The sequence below is a fragment of the Morchella importuna genome (genome assembly GCF_003444635.1).
Source record: "Morchella importuna strain M04M26 chromosome Unknown Morimp01GS007, whole genome shotgun sequence".
NCBI classification, from domain to species: domain Eukaryota; kingdom Fungi; phylum Ascomycota; class Pezizomycetes; order Pezizales; family Morchellaceae; genus Morchella; species Morchella importuna.
Window position 1 is genome coordinate 935,486 of NW_025763404.1, and position 12,837 is coordinate 948,322.

General features: G+C 44.7%; 3 protein-coding genes across 3 annotated transcripts; 1 reads left to right on the top strand and 2 right to left on the bottom strand.

Annotated features, from left to right (window-relative positions):
• Positions 1–3,525: 3,525 nt before the first annotated feature.
• Positions 3,526–6,996, top strand: LAJ45_03444 (uncharacterized protein; the record flags this gene model as incomplete). The annotated part of the gene is made up of 9 exons (XM_046113030.1): positions 3,526–3,555; positions 3,644–3,740; positions 3,802–5,254; positions 5,313–5,499; positions 5,558–5,652; positions 5,706–5,833; positions 5,893–5,965; positions 6,022–6,658; positions 6,712–6,996. 9 exons carry the CDS (start codon positions 3,526–3,528, stop codon positions 6,994–6,996), a joined length of 2,985 nt encoding a protein of 994 aa, XP_045973907.1.
• A 1,695-nt stretch (positions 6,997–8,691) lies between these two features.
• On the bottom strand, positions 8,692–9,599 carry LAJ45_03445 (uncharacterized protein; the record flags this gene model as incomplete). Its single annotated transcript, XM_046113031.1, has 4 exons — positions 8,692–8,765; positions 8,846–9,068; positions 9,139–9,302; positions 9,377–9,599. 4 exons carry the CDS (start codon positions 9,597–9,599, stop codon positions 8,692–8,694), a joined length of 684 nt encoding a protein of 227 aa, XP_045973908.1.
• A 930-nt stretch (positions 9,600–10,529) lies between these two features.
• LAJ45_03446 (uncharacterized protein) lies at positions 10,530–12,741 on the bottom strand (the record flags this gene model as incomplete). The annotated part of the gene is made up of 4 exons (XM_046113032.1): positions 10,530–10,997; positions 11,053–11,462; positions 11,512–12,531; positions 12,609–12,741. 4 exons carry the CDS (start codon positions 12,739–12,741, stop codon positions 10,530–10,532), a joined length of 2,031 nt encoding a protein of 676 aa, XP_045973909.1.
• Between the last annotated feature and the right edge of the window lie 96 nt (positions 12,742–12,837).

A 12,837-nucleotide genomic window follows, 5' to 3' on the forward strand; every position in this document is an offset into this window, starting at 1 on the left:
GTCTGATTATGGACGAAAAGGTCTGTGGATTTTTTAAAAATTTTCTTCATGAATGACCATGACTTCTTTTAATAGCCACCGAATCTTTTCTTAGAAACCCCCAAACTTCGTGTTTGTTGAATATATGTGAGGTTGATACATGTATTTTGCTAACTCGTGGAATTGCACATCATATGTGCACTTATCATCGTGCAAAAAGTAAGTGCACGATTTTCTTTGCATTCACGTTTTCGCACGACTCCTCCCATAAACCTTGATCAAAGAAAAACGTCGTGTCAGTTTCTGTACATAGGATACGGATATTTTTGGAAATACTGTGTTGAAGGCTGAAGAAGCACGCCATAATGGATATCGAAACTTACTCCTTGGAGACAGATATTGATGTGTAGCGGCCCGTACAATTACCAATGATATCATAAATGCGTACACCACATCCCAAAAGGTTTCGATTGAGAACTGCAGTGTCCACACAATCGACCATATGAGAATGATATAGGCTAACGTCCTGTGATAGGATAATTTAGCGAGCTCATATTAGTCAATTGAGATAGATGGATCGGGAGAATTCAATAATTGCACCTTGTGGTCAGGTCGGAGGTTCTTATTATTATAACTTTGATACTTCGATTATCTACTCTAGTGCTTGTCAGACGGGATTACCCGTGACAGTTAATCGTGTACTACTCCATACACTTGGCTGATACATACAGTACTTCAAGTACTCAAATCTGGGTCAATAGTCGTGTGGTCGATTCATGGACCAGGGCCAACTCTATCGGTGTGTGTTTTTGCACTGATCCTTATGATCAGCTCTACGAGTCTGCACGAACCGCCTTGACCTTGCCGATTGTCGATCAGTGAGGGAGTGGAAAGGTGAAGTCTCGGGTAAACCGCACTTTCCAGTAGTTTCCCGAATAGGCTGCCTTACTCACGGCAATGTATTATTCTTTGTCCTACATAGGTCACCTATTGGTTGGGATGGTTGTGTGTAGAACGATCTTGGGTGAAGTTGCTTTTTCTTGGTCTATTTTTGTTATCGATACGACGAATGCAGGGGTATGTAGGGACCGTATTGTGACTTCGCACTTGGCACGTCGGGCTGGTCTCAACTGTGACAACACCACCGCAGGCTCGGCTTATTGATTCAAACCTAGAAATGAATCAAGTCCTCATATTTGAAAACTCGGCTCAAATTCCTTCAACTTTCCCGCGTATGTAGGGATAGTGGAGTACCTACTCAACATACTATAACACTCTGATCAAGCTTTGCGCATGAAAAACAGGGCGAGACTCCAACGGCTGTCTATCCATACTCTATTTGGAATAATAAGGCTTGTTACGATACGATGCCTACTGTAGGCACTATTCCACAGTAGGCAAGATGATCAGGGTACCGGATGCTCTGAGTGATATTGATTGGCTTGATAATATGGCGCTGGAACCTTAATTGGCCGATCACTTCAATACATAAGTTCGAGAATTTGAATATCGTCTATGTAGAATCAGGTAAGAGTCTATGCAGGAGTAACGTGGCCATGTTGCAGGGCAAAGTCCATGGTAAGAAGTATTTCTTTCCATTCGATAAACAAACGAGACGCAACAATGGCCAATGAACTAACAGTCACTGCCTACCACCATCACTATTCCGGACACGTAGAGATCAAAATGACGGCTATGATATATATAAGTACCCGTAGGTTTGGCCCGAACTATCCGGATCATGAATTTTTTCGTTTGTGTCTCTTTTAAGCTCTACCAGTTTGGTATTAGTATCGAGATTAGTCTAAATGACCTTGTGCTCTCCCATATAGCACAACATGTGCAAAAGCCACTTGAGTAACGAGAAATATCATCATATCAGCAGGCTTCATAATTTGGTCATAGAAATTCTGTCAGTAGTAGTTCAACTCAGGTGCTGTCCTTTATTTTTAGATTAGATCGTAAAATTGTTTGTACCACGTATCGATGTTTGGCCACAGGGATACTTCGAGTATGTACTCTATGTATGTACACAGATACAGACAACCTATTAGATTGACTCTGACCGTTTTATGCAGGGACTTGCCTTATCAATCGTGAAATTATTTTTCAGTCTAGATCATCGCATTAGAGTTTTAGGTTGAGATGTTAGTATTGAACGAGGGATTAATGGATTATTATTTGCCGTTACTGCATATACATATATATATGCACTTATTTATATAGAGTACTTACTCTAGGATTTACGCACAAGTCATGCTAGCACATGGTCCAGGATCTGCCGGGCCTGTAGACATTTGTACCGCACCTCTATATTTTGGGTGTGGTGTATTCCAGCTTCGTCTGAACTTGTGATGTCCCGTAGTGCAATTACGGACTGTAGCTGATTCTATACCGCATCTTTTAATCGAAGCCTTAGGAATTTTGCCCGAATGAATAGATGAAATCATATATATTGGATCTGTAAAGTACGCGATTGCAAGTACTGTCTGACAAAATTAAGCTGATCGACGATTAAGTAAACTAGGGCTTTCTCAACAAGGCTATTGCATGGAGCCCAAATTGCTCAATTAACCAACGAACAGGTATGTAGTATAGGATTTTATTCTATGATTTGGGAGTGTGTGGGCCATAAAATGCGGCTGAAAGCTAGGTTCCCCGGATCTTCTATCGATAGAAGTACCCATAAATAAACAAAATCGCCTATGGATTCCAAGGCCACGGATCCTGGTCCTTTGTTCTTAATTGTAGTACTGTGGTGTGACGCTGGTGTGAATAAGGAAAGGTTCAATAATTGGTACAACCAGCAAGAAATGCTTGTTCTTGCTCGCCTCAATTGATCATTGCAACATCACTTGGCGAGAAACAGTTCGTGATCTGTTCTACTCTAGGTGGGTGTGGGACTAGACTCGTGAACCCTATTTTCGGTAACAACCAACGTCTAAGATTAGACAACAGTACTACTCGTAGGTTCATGACGTTTCCGAACACGACTGCTATTGCATGCCATACAAAAAAGCGCCAAATCCACCTTTTTGTATGTCATGCAATATTGGTCGTGTTCGGAAACGTCATGAATCTACGAGTAGAGCGTAGAACATACCTATGTCATTATAGCGAGCGGGCCGAGTGCGGATCAGATCTCGAGCATGAGATCTCAAGAGTTACATAGGTAGTACTCTAGAGTAAGTAGAGATGTTGGAAAACATGATCAGGGGAAGAGAGTGTCGAAAGGACTTCCCCTAGAGAAGAGTATTCTCCGATGGCACTGTGGCAACGGTTCCTTTTCGCCTTAATGTTTCGGGCAATACCTTAATGTGCACGCCCATGGATGATCCTTTGGTAAATCCCCAGCCTACAGGAAGGATGTAAATGTAGGTCTCAGCTACAATGGGAACCTCCCTAAAAGTCACGTCCCACCATGGCCTAGCGTGTGTGTGAGACAGACCATTGGCTACCAACCATCGATCGTGGACATCAGCGGACATCAGCGAACCTCACTTCAGGGACACACGCACAAAAGAAAAAAAACCAAACGTTCCAGGCATGTATGGGTGTAGGAAAAAGAAATGTCAGGTAAGCCAACCAAAATCTACGTCTGTCGTACACACGGGAATATGCATTCTGTTAGTACTAACGCGTACTTGAAATTATTCCGCTCCAGATGTATATAAAGCTCTCCGGACTTCACGTTTACAGTCTTCTCAACCAGCTCCACGGCACAGACACTCGCTTTGCGACCTTATTACACTCGCTGAAAAGTCTTCAGAATTGGCAAGACCATCACCATGAGACCGCACTCGTTTAACGTGCTTTCTATAGCACTGGTGCTTACCGGAATTGCGAGAGCGGAAACATCTGTGTATTCGCCTCCGGCGTATACTTCAGTTTTTACCCCACCTCCTTATACTCCGTCAGGATGTCCGAGCGCATACACACCTCCTCCATATACCTCGACATATACTCCAGCGCCAATTACTGTTTCGTACTCTACAGAGGGATATACTTCAGTATACACTCCTCCTACCCACACGAGGGTTTATACACCACCTCCGTACACGCCCTCTGGTTACAGCACTGAAGTTACACCAACTCCATATACTACTATTGTCACCCCAGAGCCCTATACTTCTGTTTATACACCTCCTGTAGAATATACTTCGGTCTATAGTCCTCCTGCGTATACTTCAGTATACACTATACCGCCATACACACCTTCGGGATCGTCTGAGCTTTATACACCTCCTGTTTACACCTCGGTTTATACCCCCCCTCCCTACACATCAGTCTACTCGCCTCCGTATGTTCCATCTGGATATACGTCTGTTAGCATACCAGATGTATATACCTCTGTGATTAGCCCTCCTGTATATACACCATCAGGCTCTTCGGATGCGTATACTCCACCTCCGTATACTTCAGTTGTAACTCCTTCGGCGTATACAACTGTTTATGTACCTCCGGTATATGGTTCAAGCTCTAGCAGCTCAGAGGATAAAGCTCCATCAAGCTATATTAGTAGCAGCAGCAGTAGCAGCAGCAAAATTCCTGTTTACACCTCCCCCAGCACTTCTGATTACACGCCTCCGGCCAGCTACCATACTCCTCAATTTACCTCAGTGGCATTCCCTACATATGTAGAGCCAACTCCTTCCGAGTATATCCCCACGACATATGTCCCAGGACCTGGTGAAACTTCATATGTTCCGGCCACAGATGCGCCTACGTACATTCCCCCAAATCCATATAGCAGTGCTACAACCGTGATTGTCATTAATAATCCAGTTGAGACCGGTACTTACACCACGAATGGCACCACCGTTACTACTAATGGTACTACCAATGGCACGACGGATGGTACTGACGGCACTGATGGCACCACTAACTTGGGATTCACACCCGTTGTTGGCCCCCCCCAGGTTGAGCTACGATTGCCTATCGATGAGCTTCAGACCCAGTTCCCCGATGTTTGGAATATGTTCTTGATTGGATTGGAAGCCATGATGGCTGTCGACGAGTCGAAAGATCTTAGTTACTACCAAATTAGTGGAATTCACGGTCTTCCCCATATTCCGTGGCAATACCCGATCAGTAGCGCCCAGGATCCCAATCGTGGTTATTGCACTCATGCTAGCGCACTTTTTTCAACATGGCATCGTCCCTACTTGATACTTATCGAGCAGGTTCTTTACGACCATGCAGTTGCTGAAGCCAAGAAGTTTACTGGACCGGATGCGCAGAAATATCGAGATGCTGCGAAGAAAGTTCGACTTCCGTATGTGCCAAGATATATCTTAACGCTTTGTAACTGGGTAGCTAATTGAGTATTTTAGATATTGGGATTGGGCTGCTGAGTCAACTAAGTCTCACCTTCCTGCATCTATGACAGTTGAAACCATGAACGTCATCAAGCCTGCACCTGGAACTGGAGAGCCTATTACCGCCAATATTCCTAACCCACTGTACTCTTATACTTTCACCCGGGATGACTACAGACAGACATACTTTGATGCGGGCATAGTAAGATTCTCATTTATGATAGATTTCGTCCACCTATACTAATTATATTTTGAATTAGTTCCGTGACACTCCTGGTACTCGTAGGCAGCCAGATGGGTCTGGGTCTTCTCGAAACGCCTTAGCAGATCAGGAAATGGCAAATACATATGACTCGTAAGTTTAGCCCACACGTATAGCTTAACTTAGCTAAGTTATTCCAAAATCAGCCGTCGTCAAAACACCTACAATCTTTTCTCGATCCCAACTTTCCAAGGGTTTACAAGTAATGCATGGGATGGTGGCTCGGCGCCTAATGCGTGGACCAGTATCGAATCTATCCACAACGATATTCACTGTAAGCTTTCTGCGGGTTTATACTTGCAACACTGTGGCTATACTAATACAAAGATTTAGCCAATTTGGGCGGAGCGGGTGGACACATGTCCTACGTGGATTATGCTGCTTTTGACCCGATTTTCTGGCTTCAGTAAGAGCTAATTTGGCCCATATTTTTCTGTTAGAAAATACTAATATAAATTGTAGTCATTGCAATGTCGATCGTTTAACCGCAATGTACCAGGCTGTCTGGCCTGGTAATGTAGTGGAGCCTCAGAGTGCCAGTGGGACCTTTGCCAGAAGAACCCAACCAGGTGATATGGACGATATCAATACACCCCTTTATCCCTTCCGTCACCCCAACGGCGCGGAGTGGACTTCAAATGATGTTAGCACTGCTGGAAGTATCTTCACATACGGCTATGCCTACCCTGAAGTACCAGTAGAATACCAGAGCAGAAGCACGGAAGAGCTCCGCAACTTTACTACAGAAAAGGTCAACGAGCTTTACCGCCCTGCACTGAAGAGCGCTGTCACTACAACACCATCTGGAGATACCGTTCGCCGTGAATGGATCGCCATCATGGCTGTTGATACCGCTGATATTCCCGGAGATTTCCAGAACCTACTTTTCGTTGGTGATATTCCAAAAAATGTTGCAGACTGGAAGACTGCAGATAACCTTGTCGGCGAATCCGCAACATTTGGAGCTGATAAACCGATGCATAATGTAATTCAAGCGAGCATTCCATTGACGCAGGTTTTGATCGACAAAGGAGTCGGACTGGACCCTGAGAGCGCTGTAAAGTTCTTAAAAGAAGAGTGTCATTGGGTTGCAAAACAGGTTAGTTTGTTTATCAAGTCTTCAATGAGTGTTACTAATATAAGTGCTTATAGGGAGGAGCTAGTGTACCACTCTCTGAACTCAAATCCTTGAAGGTCGCTGTTACGAGCACAGAGGTTGAGTACCCAGAGGATAAATCACAGCTTGCTATCTGGGGCCAGCCTTTCGTCCATACCGAGGTTACTGAAGGAAAGGAGGGAGGTATGCAGCCCAACGAGACCTATCTCGTCCAGAGTGAAGTCGCACCCCCAGTGCTTGACGGAACTACTACCGATTCCAATTCCACTTCTCCGGCCCGTCTCAGAGAGAGATCAAGGCCGTGGAGACTGGTGTTGTAGAGTCAACTAGTTTCTAATTGAAACACCATCTATTATTAAGGCCTCGGGTTTTGGAAATGGAATAGTGGATTTTTTTACGGATATGATTTCAATGGTTTCTTTTTTGGTATAACCTGATGTTAGTTCTTTTATCTGCTTCAATTTGGCTATATTCTTTTTACTTTTTATTTTTATTTTTTCCATTCAGGTCGAGTCACTCTCTATAACTATTTCAAATTGAACAGATTTCTATAAGGCAAGCACAAACAATAGCCAGAAGTTCATATAAGCGACTAAAAAAAGTAGGAATGTATAGAAGCGGGTCTGAGGTCGATTTTCCTTCAATATTTGTCATGCAAGTGATGGCTGTTGGAGATTATACATGCATGTTGGTCTAGCGAAGGTCATGCATGTACCCGCCCGTTCTGCATAAACATCTTCATTTCTAGACCTACAAGGGTTTCTTTCCTCTCCTATTGGTGGATGATTATACCGTGTGAGCCACAACTACAGTCGCAACTCGATATGCCGGATTGCCAAGATTCGAAGGATTTCATACGGGATAGCAAAAAATCCGGGATAGCAAATTGATTTTGCAGTAAAAATACCAAAACCCCAGAGGATTTCGTACGGGATAACAAGGGATCCGGCGTATTGAGATCCGGCATATCGAGTTGCGACTGTACTAGAATTTCGGAATCACGCCAAATAGGAGATGTATGCCGGGCGCGAGACTACGTGCATATTTTCTTTAAATCCAGAATCTATGTAGTAAGTGGATCTTTGCGCAAAAGGGGGAAGGGGCCGCGGATGTAACGGCAATCTTACAAGAGATTGCATTCACGAGGTTTTGTAAACCTCACCCGGGAATCTACATATATAACTGCCAGATCTCAGATGTAAAGATCGCTTGACTGACTACCGGGTATTAATAATGTATCCCAATGCGGAATAATTAGTAGCGATATTATTAGTGTTCCATAGAGCTAATCCTTGTCCATATTTTAGTTGAATCTACGAGTGCCGTGCCCTGTCTGGTGCATCGATTTGCAGATAAATGCAATTGTAATCTCTATTTTGAGTAGAATTTACCTGTATGTGGACGGGTATCATGCGGGAAGTCTATGGATGTGGTGTTTTGGAGTTGTCAGATCCGGTTAGGACTGGTTGGGTGGATGACATAATGTAGCATGTCCGAGTGATGGTTTGTGAAACACACGTGGTTACAGGGAGCATGTGTGCCAGTTTAGGTCACCGAGTTATGATTTCGCGTATGAAGTGTGGTCTTTGAGATTCTGATGAGGGGTATATGTGACCAATGTGGGGGGTACATATAGTCGCTCGGTCCCTCCGTCATCGTGCATATCACTTGACAGGTAGCTTTATAGTTTACAATTTTGATCTGGCTCTTCGCAATTGCAAGCGTGGTACAATATATATTATATTCAGGAAACGGCCCTCGACTCTGAACTACCGTCTTATATCATTTGGGGAATTTAAACATTGGGAATTTGGAATAAAGAGTTAGAGGCATGCACGCTACGGGACTCTCCTTGTAAGCACTCTATATATCTGTACATCTAATTATATTGCTTATGAAAAATCCCTCAGAAGGTACTGGGTCTTTTATACTAGTCAATTATCTTGACAGACATATCTACATACCAACTACATACATACATGTAGTCGCCAACGCAAATAACAGCTACGCATCTATCACTTCCTCTTCGTCTTTTCACCCTCCTTCGCAAAAACATTCATCGTCTCCAAAAACCCCTGGACTAACAGAGCTATTTCCCAACTCATTAGCCAACTAGCCACCCGCAATATATGTGTGTGGGGGGGAGGGGGGGGGGGGGGGGCAACATACCACTAGGAATCACAATCCAGAAGAAATTCGCGAAAAAGAAATACGCCCAAAAATAGTACTTCTCAGGTCGAACGGTGCCATACATCTCGATGGACGCTGTTGCATAGTACAGCACGTCGCCGTAGAGCTGGCCGAGTGATACGACGATCTGGAGTGGGTATCGCGCCGGGTGGGATACCGCAATGGCGTACACGAGGTAGAAAGAGAGCGGGCCCCAGAATATCTGCACACCACACTGTTAGTTTTGGGGAAATTTAAGGAGAGCGTTTAGAGAGAGGGCTAGGTGAACGTACAGCGGTGACGCGCTCCATGGCGACTGTGAAGGCATCGTAGGACATGTAACGTGAGTCGGAAAGGGCATACTCCTTCCAGAGCTGGGCAAAGAGGTGGGTGTTTCCGGCGATTCTGGAGGCCGTGTAGCCAAAATAGCCTTCGAAGAACAGGTGTATAAACCCACCTACAGCGCCAAAAAAGTAAGTTGGCTGGGTTACCTGAACTGATGTTTTTGTGGTATTTTTGTGGAAAACTTACACAACATAAACCAGGTAGCCACAATCTTCTCATAGGTCGTAAGTCTCTTCCTCGCTACTGCTCCTAGGAGAATTATAGTTCCGATCACGATCATTACGCAATAAGCCGCAAATCTAGAGATGAGCTCTGGCGTGGTGAGGGTGTTGGGAACATAATGCGGCAGACGGAGATCCTGGGGATAGTAAGGACTGCGGTGATTGTGCAAAGACGTAATGTTCGACATATTATTGAAAATTGAGTTTTATGAATACTTGATATTTGCGCTGCCATGTGTGTAGAAACCGTGATATATATCAAAATAGAGTTGAGGCTCTCGAGCTAGCGTGCCCCGACTAAAACAGGGGTCCTTGATCAGCATGGAAGCAGCACACCCGGTCATCGTACCATACCCGGATTTTCCCACATCCGCCCTGGATCAGTCAACCTTACCCTGTCGTACACAAAATGGGGTGTTTATTCAAACCACACTCTAAACCACAAAGGTGCTTAATTTAAACCACTAAAAAAATTCATTTACCTACAAATTCATCGGTTATTCCCCTTCTGTGAAACACATGCTAAACGCCCATCAAACACCTAATAAACACCTTTTAAACCACCTTTAAACATCTAGTAAACACCTTTTTAAACACCTACTAAACACCCTTAAACCACATTCAAACATCTACTAAACACCTCCTCTAAACACCTTTAAACCACCCTCGGTTATTAAATTGGCAGGGCTTGGCCGAACCCGTGGTTTAAATCACGCACAATAGTGGTTTAATCAAGCACCTCAGATATTTCTTAAACGTGTTAAATTGGTTACTAAACCACTAACTGATTATTTAATGTTTCTAGCTATTGCCGGGTCTAGTTGCACTAAATACTATAGCTAGAGCCCCGCTTGTATCCCTATTAATGCATGCGCGCCACCCTAATGATTCCTACACTAATCGTATACTCCATACGTATATACCCAATCCACAGTATCCTGAATACGCCGGTAATCCATATCCGTAACAAACTCCTTGATAAGAAAATATGAAATGATTTAAACGCGCTGAACGATATATCTGGTATGCAGTTAGTTTATTTTCATCACTGATATGTATTGGTTTCGAGGCGATAGTACTTACCTTGAAAATGATATTAGAAATCTAATGAGACGTGATCACTGAATCTTGAAGTTAGCCTTTTGATTTCTAATATCTCTCCTGACATTAGCAATCTGTTCAACCTGTTTCTTCGTAGCCTTTATAGCCGCTGTCTCGGAGGCCTTTTCCGTCATCCTAGTTGCCCTTCCAGCTCTTGTGGTTGCCACCGGCGAAGCAGGAGCTGGAGTGGGAGTTGGGTTAGAGGCGGGTGTAGCGTCCGTTGCAGCGGGTTTCTGCTTTCTCGGTCTGCCCCGAGGGCGCTTCTCCGCGATCACGTCGGGAATAGGCGCCTTCTTATCGGCTTTTCTTTTTCCTTTTCCCTGCTCCGGCTCCGGTCCTCCTGAGTTTGGTTGAGTACTGAGTTCCGCTCCATTGGGGGTATCAATGGGAAGGAGGGGGTTAATTTGTACCTCAGAACCGGTCCTGGCGCCCTTCGTGGTTTTGTTGAAGTTTTTTCCTTTACCAAGCCCTTCCATATGATGATTCTGCACATACAATATATCAGTACACAACTTATTCCCACGCAGTAACAATATATACTTTCTTGTTCCATGTTTTAGAGTTCACAGGTAACTCGACCACTTTTGCAGGCCCTTCATCTCCAGAGTTGAACTCATCGTCATTTGGAGGGAGAACCTTCACGAGTACCCCATCTCCACACAAGTCAAGTAGCCGGCTGAAATCTTCTTCGATTGAAATAGGACGCCAGATGAGTGCTTTAGGGGGGCCATCCGCTGGGCGGTAATAAACTATATCACTGTCGCTAATTGTCAAAACATTAGATATAGCCGACATAAATCCTTCGAAACCCCGGATAACAGGCATCCTGATCGGTTTGTTGTTAGCAATGTAGATACTAAGTATCTCGCTAATGTCATCTGGTTCCGTTGTTTGTTGTTCCCTAAATGTAGGGGCCGAGCTAATTGATGAGGAGGCCCTTTCAGACCGAGCTAGATTGTGTTAACACGATAGAGTAGTGTTGGAGAGGCTGGAACATACTAATATTCACTATAGTCATCGGTGAAATGACCTCCAACGCTGACTCGTTAGTGATCGGAGTGGGGTTTAAGGGCAATCTGTCCCCTTTTGCTACCGGTGTGGCCGCGAGGAAAACATCAGTATGGGTGGTGGTTTGTCGAGATTTCTGTTTGGGTGCAGAGGTCTTGGGCGCCGACTGTTTCGCTGCGGAGGACTTGGGTGCTGAGTGCTTGGGAGGGTTAGGCTTGTTAGACGGACGGTGATTGATGCTGACAGTTTTCGGGATAGTGCCGGGGGCTCGTTTCCTGGATGCTACAACGTCTTCTTTGTCGCTGTCCACTTCCTCTTCTTCGTCAGAATCCTCCTCTGGCACTTGCCTGTTATTGTGAGCATCGGATTCGGCGGGTACATCATTTCCCTCCGCCAATCTTGCTTCCTCCGCCAACTTCGCCAATCTCGCTCTTTCCGCCAAGAGACGTTCCCTAGCATTGTAGTTTCGGACTTTGTCTAGGCAGAGTGCATGTATAACATCTCGTGTCAGTTTCGACGTCCAACAACTACCAAACTGTTCCCTCATCTCCGGTGCAACGATCTTAACTAGTTTGTACATGACGTTTTGGTCAAATTTGTTGAATGGCTTGGTTAATGGCTGACTTCGCCTCGCACAAAGCATCCTCAAGTAGTCGCGGCGTTCTCTGATACCTATATTATCTTTGGCTTCAAGTCCCATGCGTGATGCTAAAGTTTTTCGCATCTTGTATGGCGCCTTTTTCTTTTCTTTCTTTGGCTCCTCCTCTGGTTGTGATGCTGGCCGCGACGTATCAACAACCAGTACCTCCGCTGCCAAATCTTTCTTACTCCGCACATGTCTACTGGGTGTCTCAATCTCGCTTGCAGATCCATTGTCACCTTCGGAATCCTGGGAAAGCCTAGGGGTAGGGTGGGAGGATGATGGTGGACTTTCGCGTATTTGGGAGAGTATGCGCGTAGTCTGAGTCTCTTCGATTTGCGTCTCTGGTACATGGTTCGAATCGGCATCATCTTTATCGATTTTTATTAGTGAGCTATAAATACACGAGCTAGATCGAGAGGTTAAGGAGGGGAGGATTATGACATACCAGATACGTCCCCCTGATTTTTCTCCCACTCCAGCTCGGCTAAGCGTCGTTGCTCTTTGAGGAAGGCTTTTTTTTTTGCCAACTTGAGTTCCTGACTATCGCTTGCCCCTTTGCTAGCACCGCGATCCGCCATATTGACGAACCTCTTGTTCTTTGGTTGATGGGGTAGATGCCTGGCTGGTTGATGAGATGATGATTTAGAGATGGAGCGGTTCAGGAGTTGAGGTTG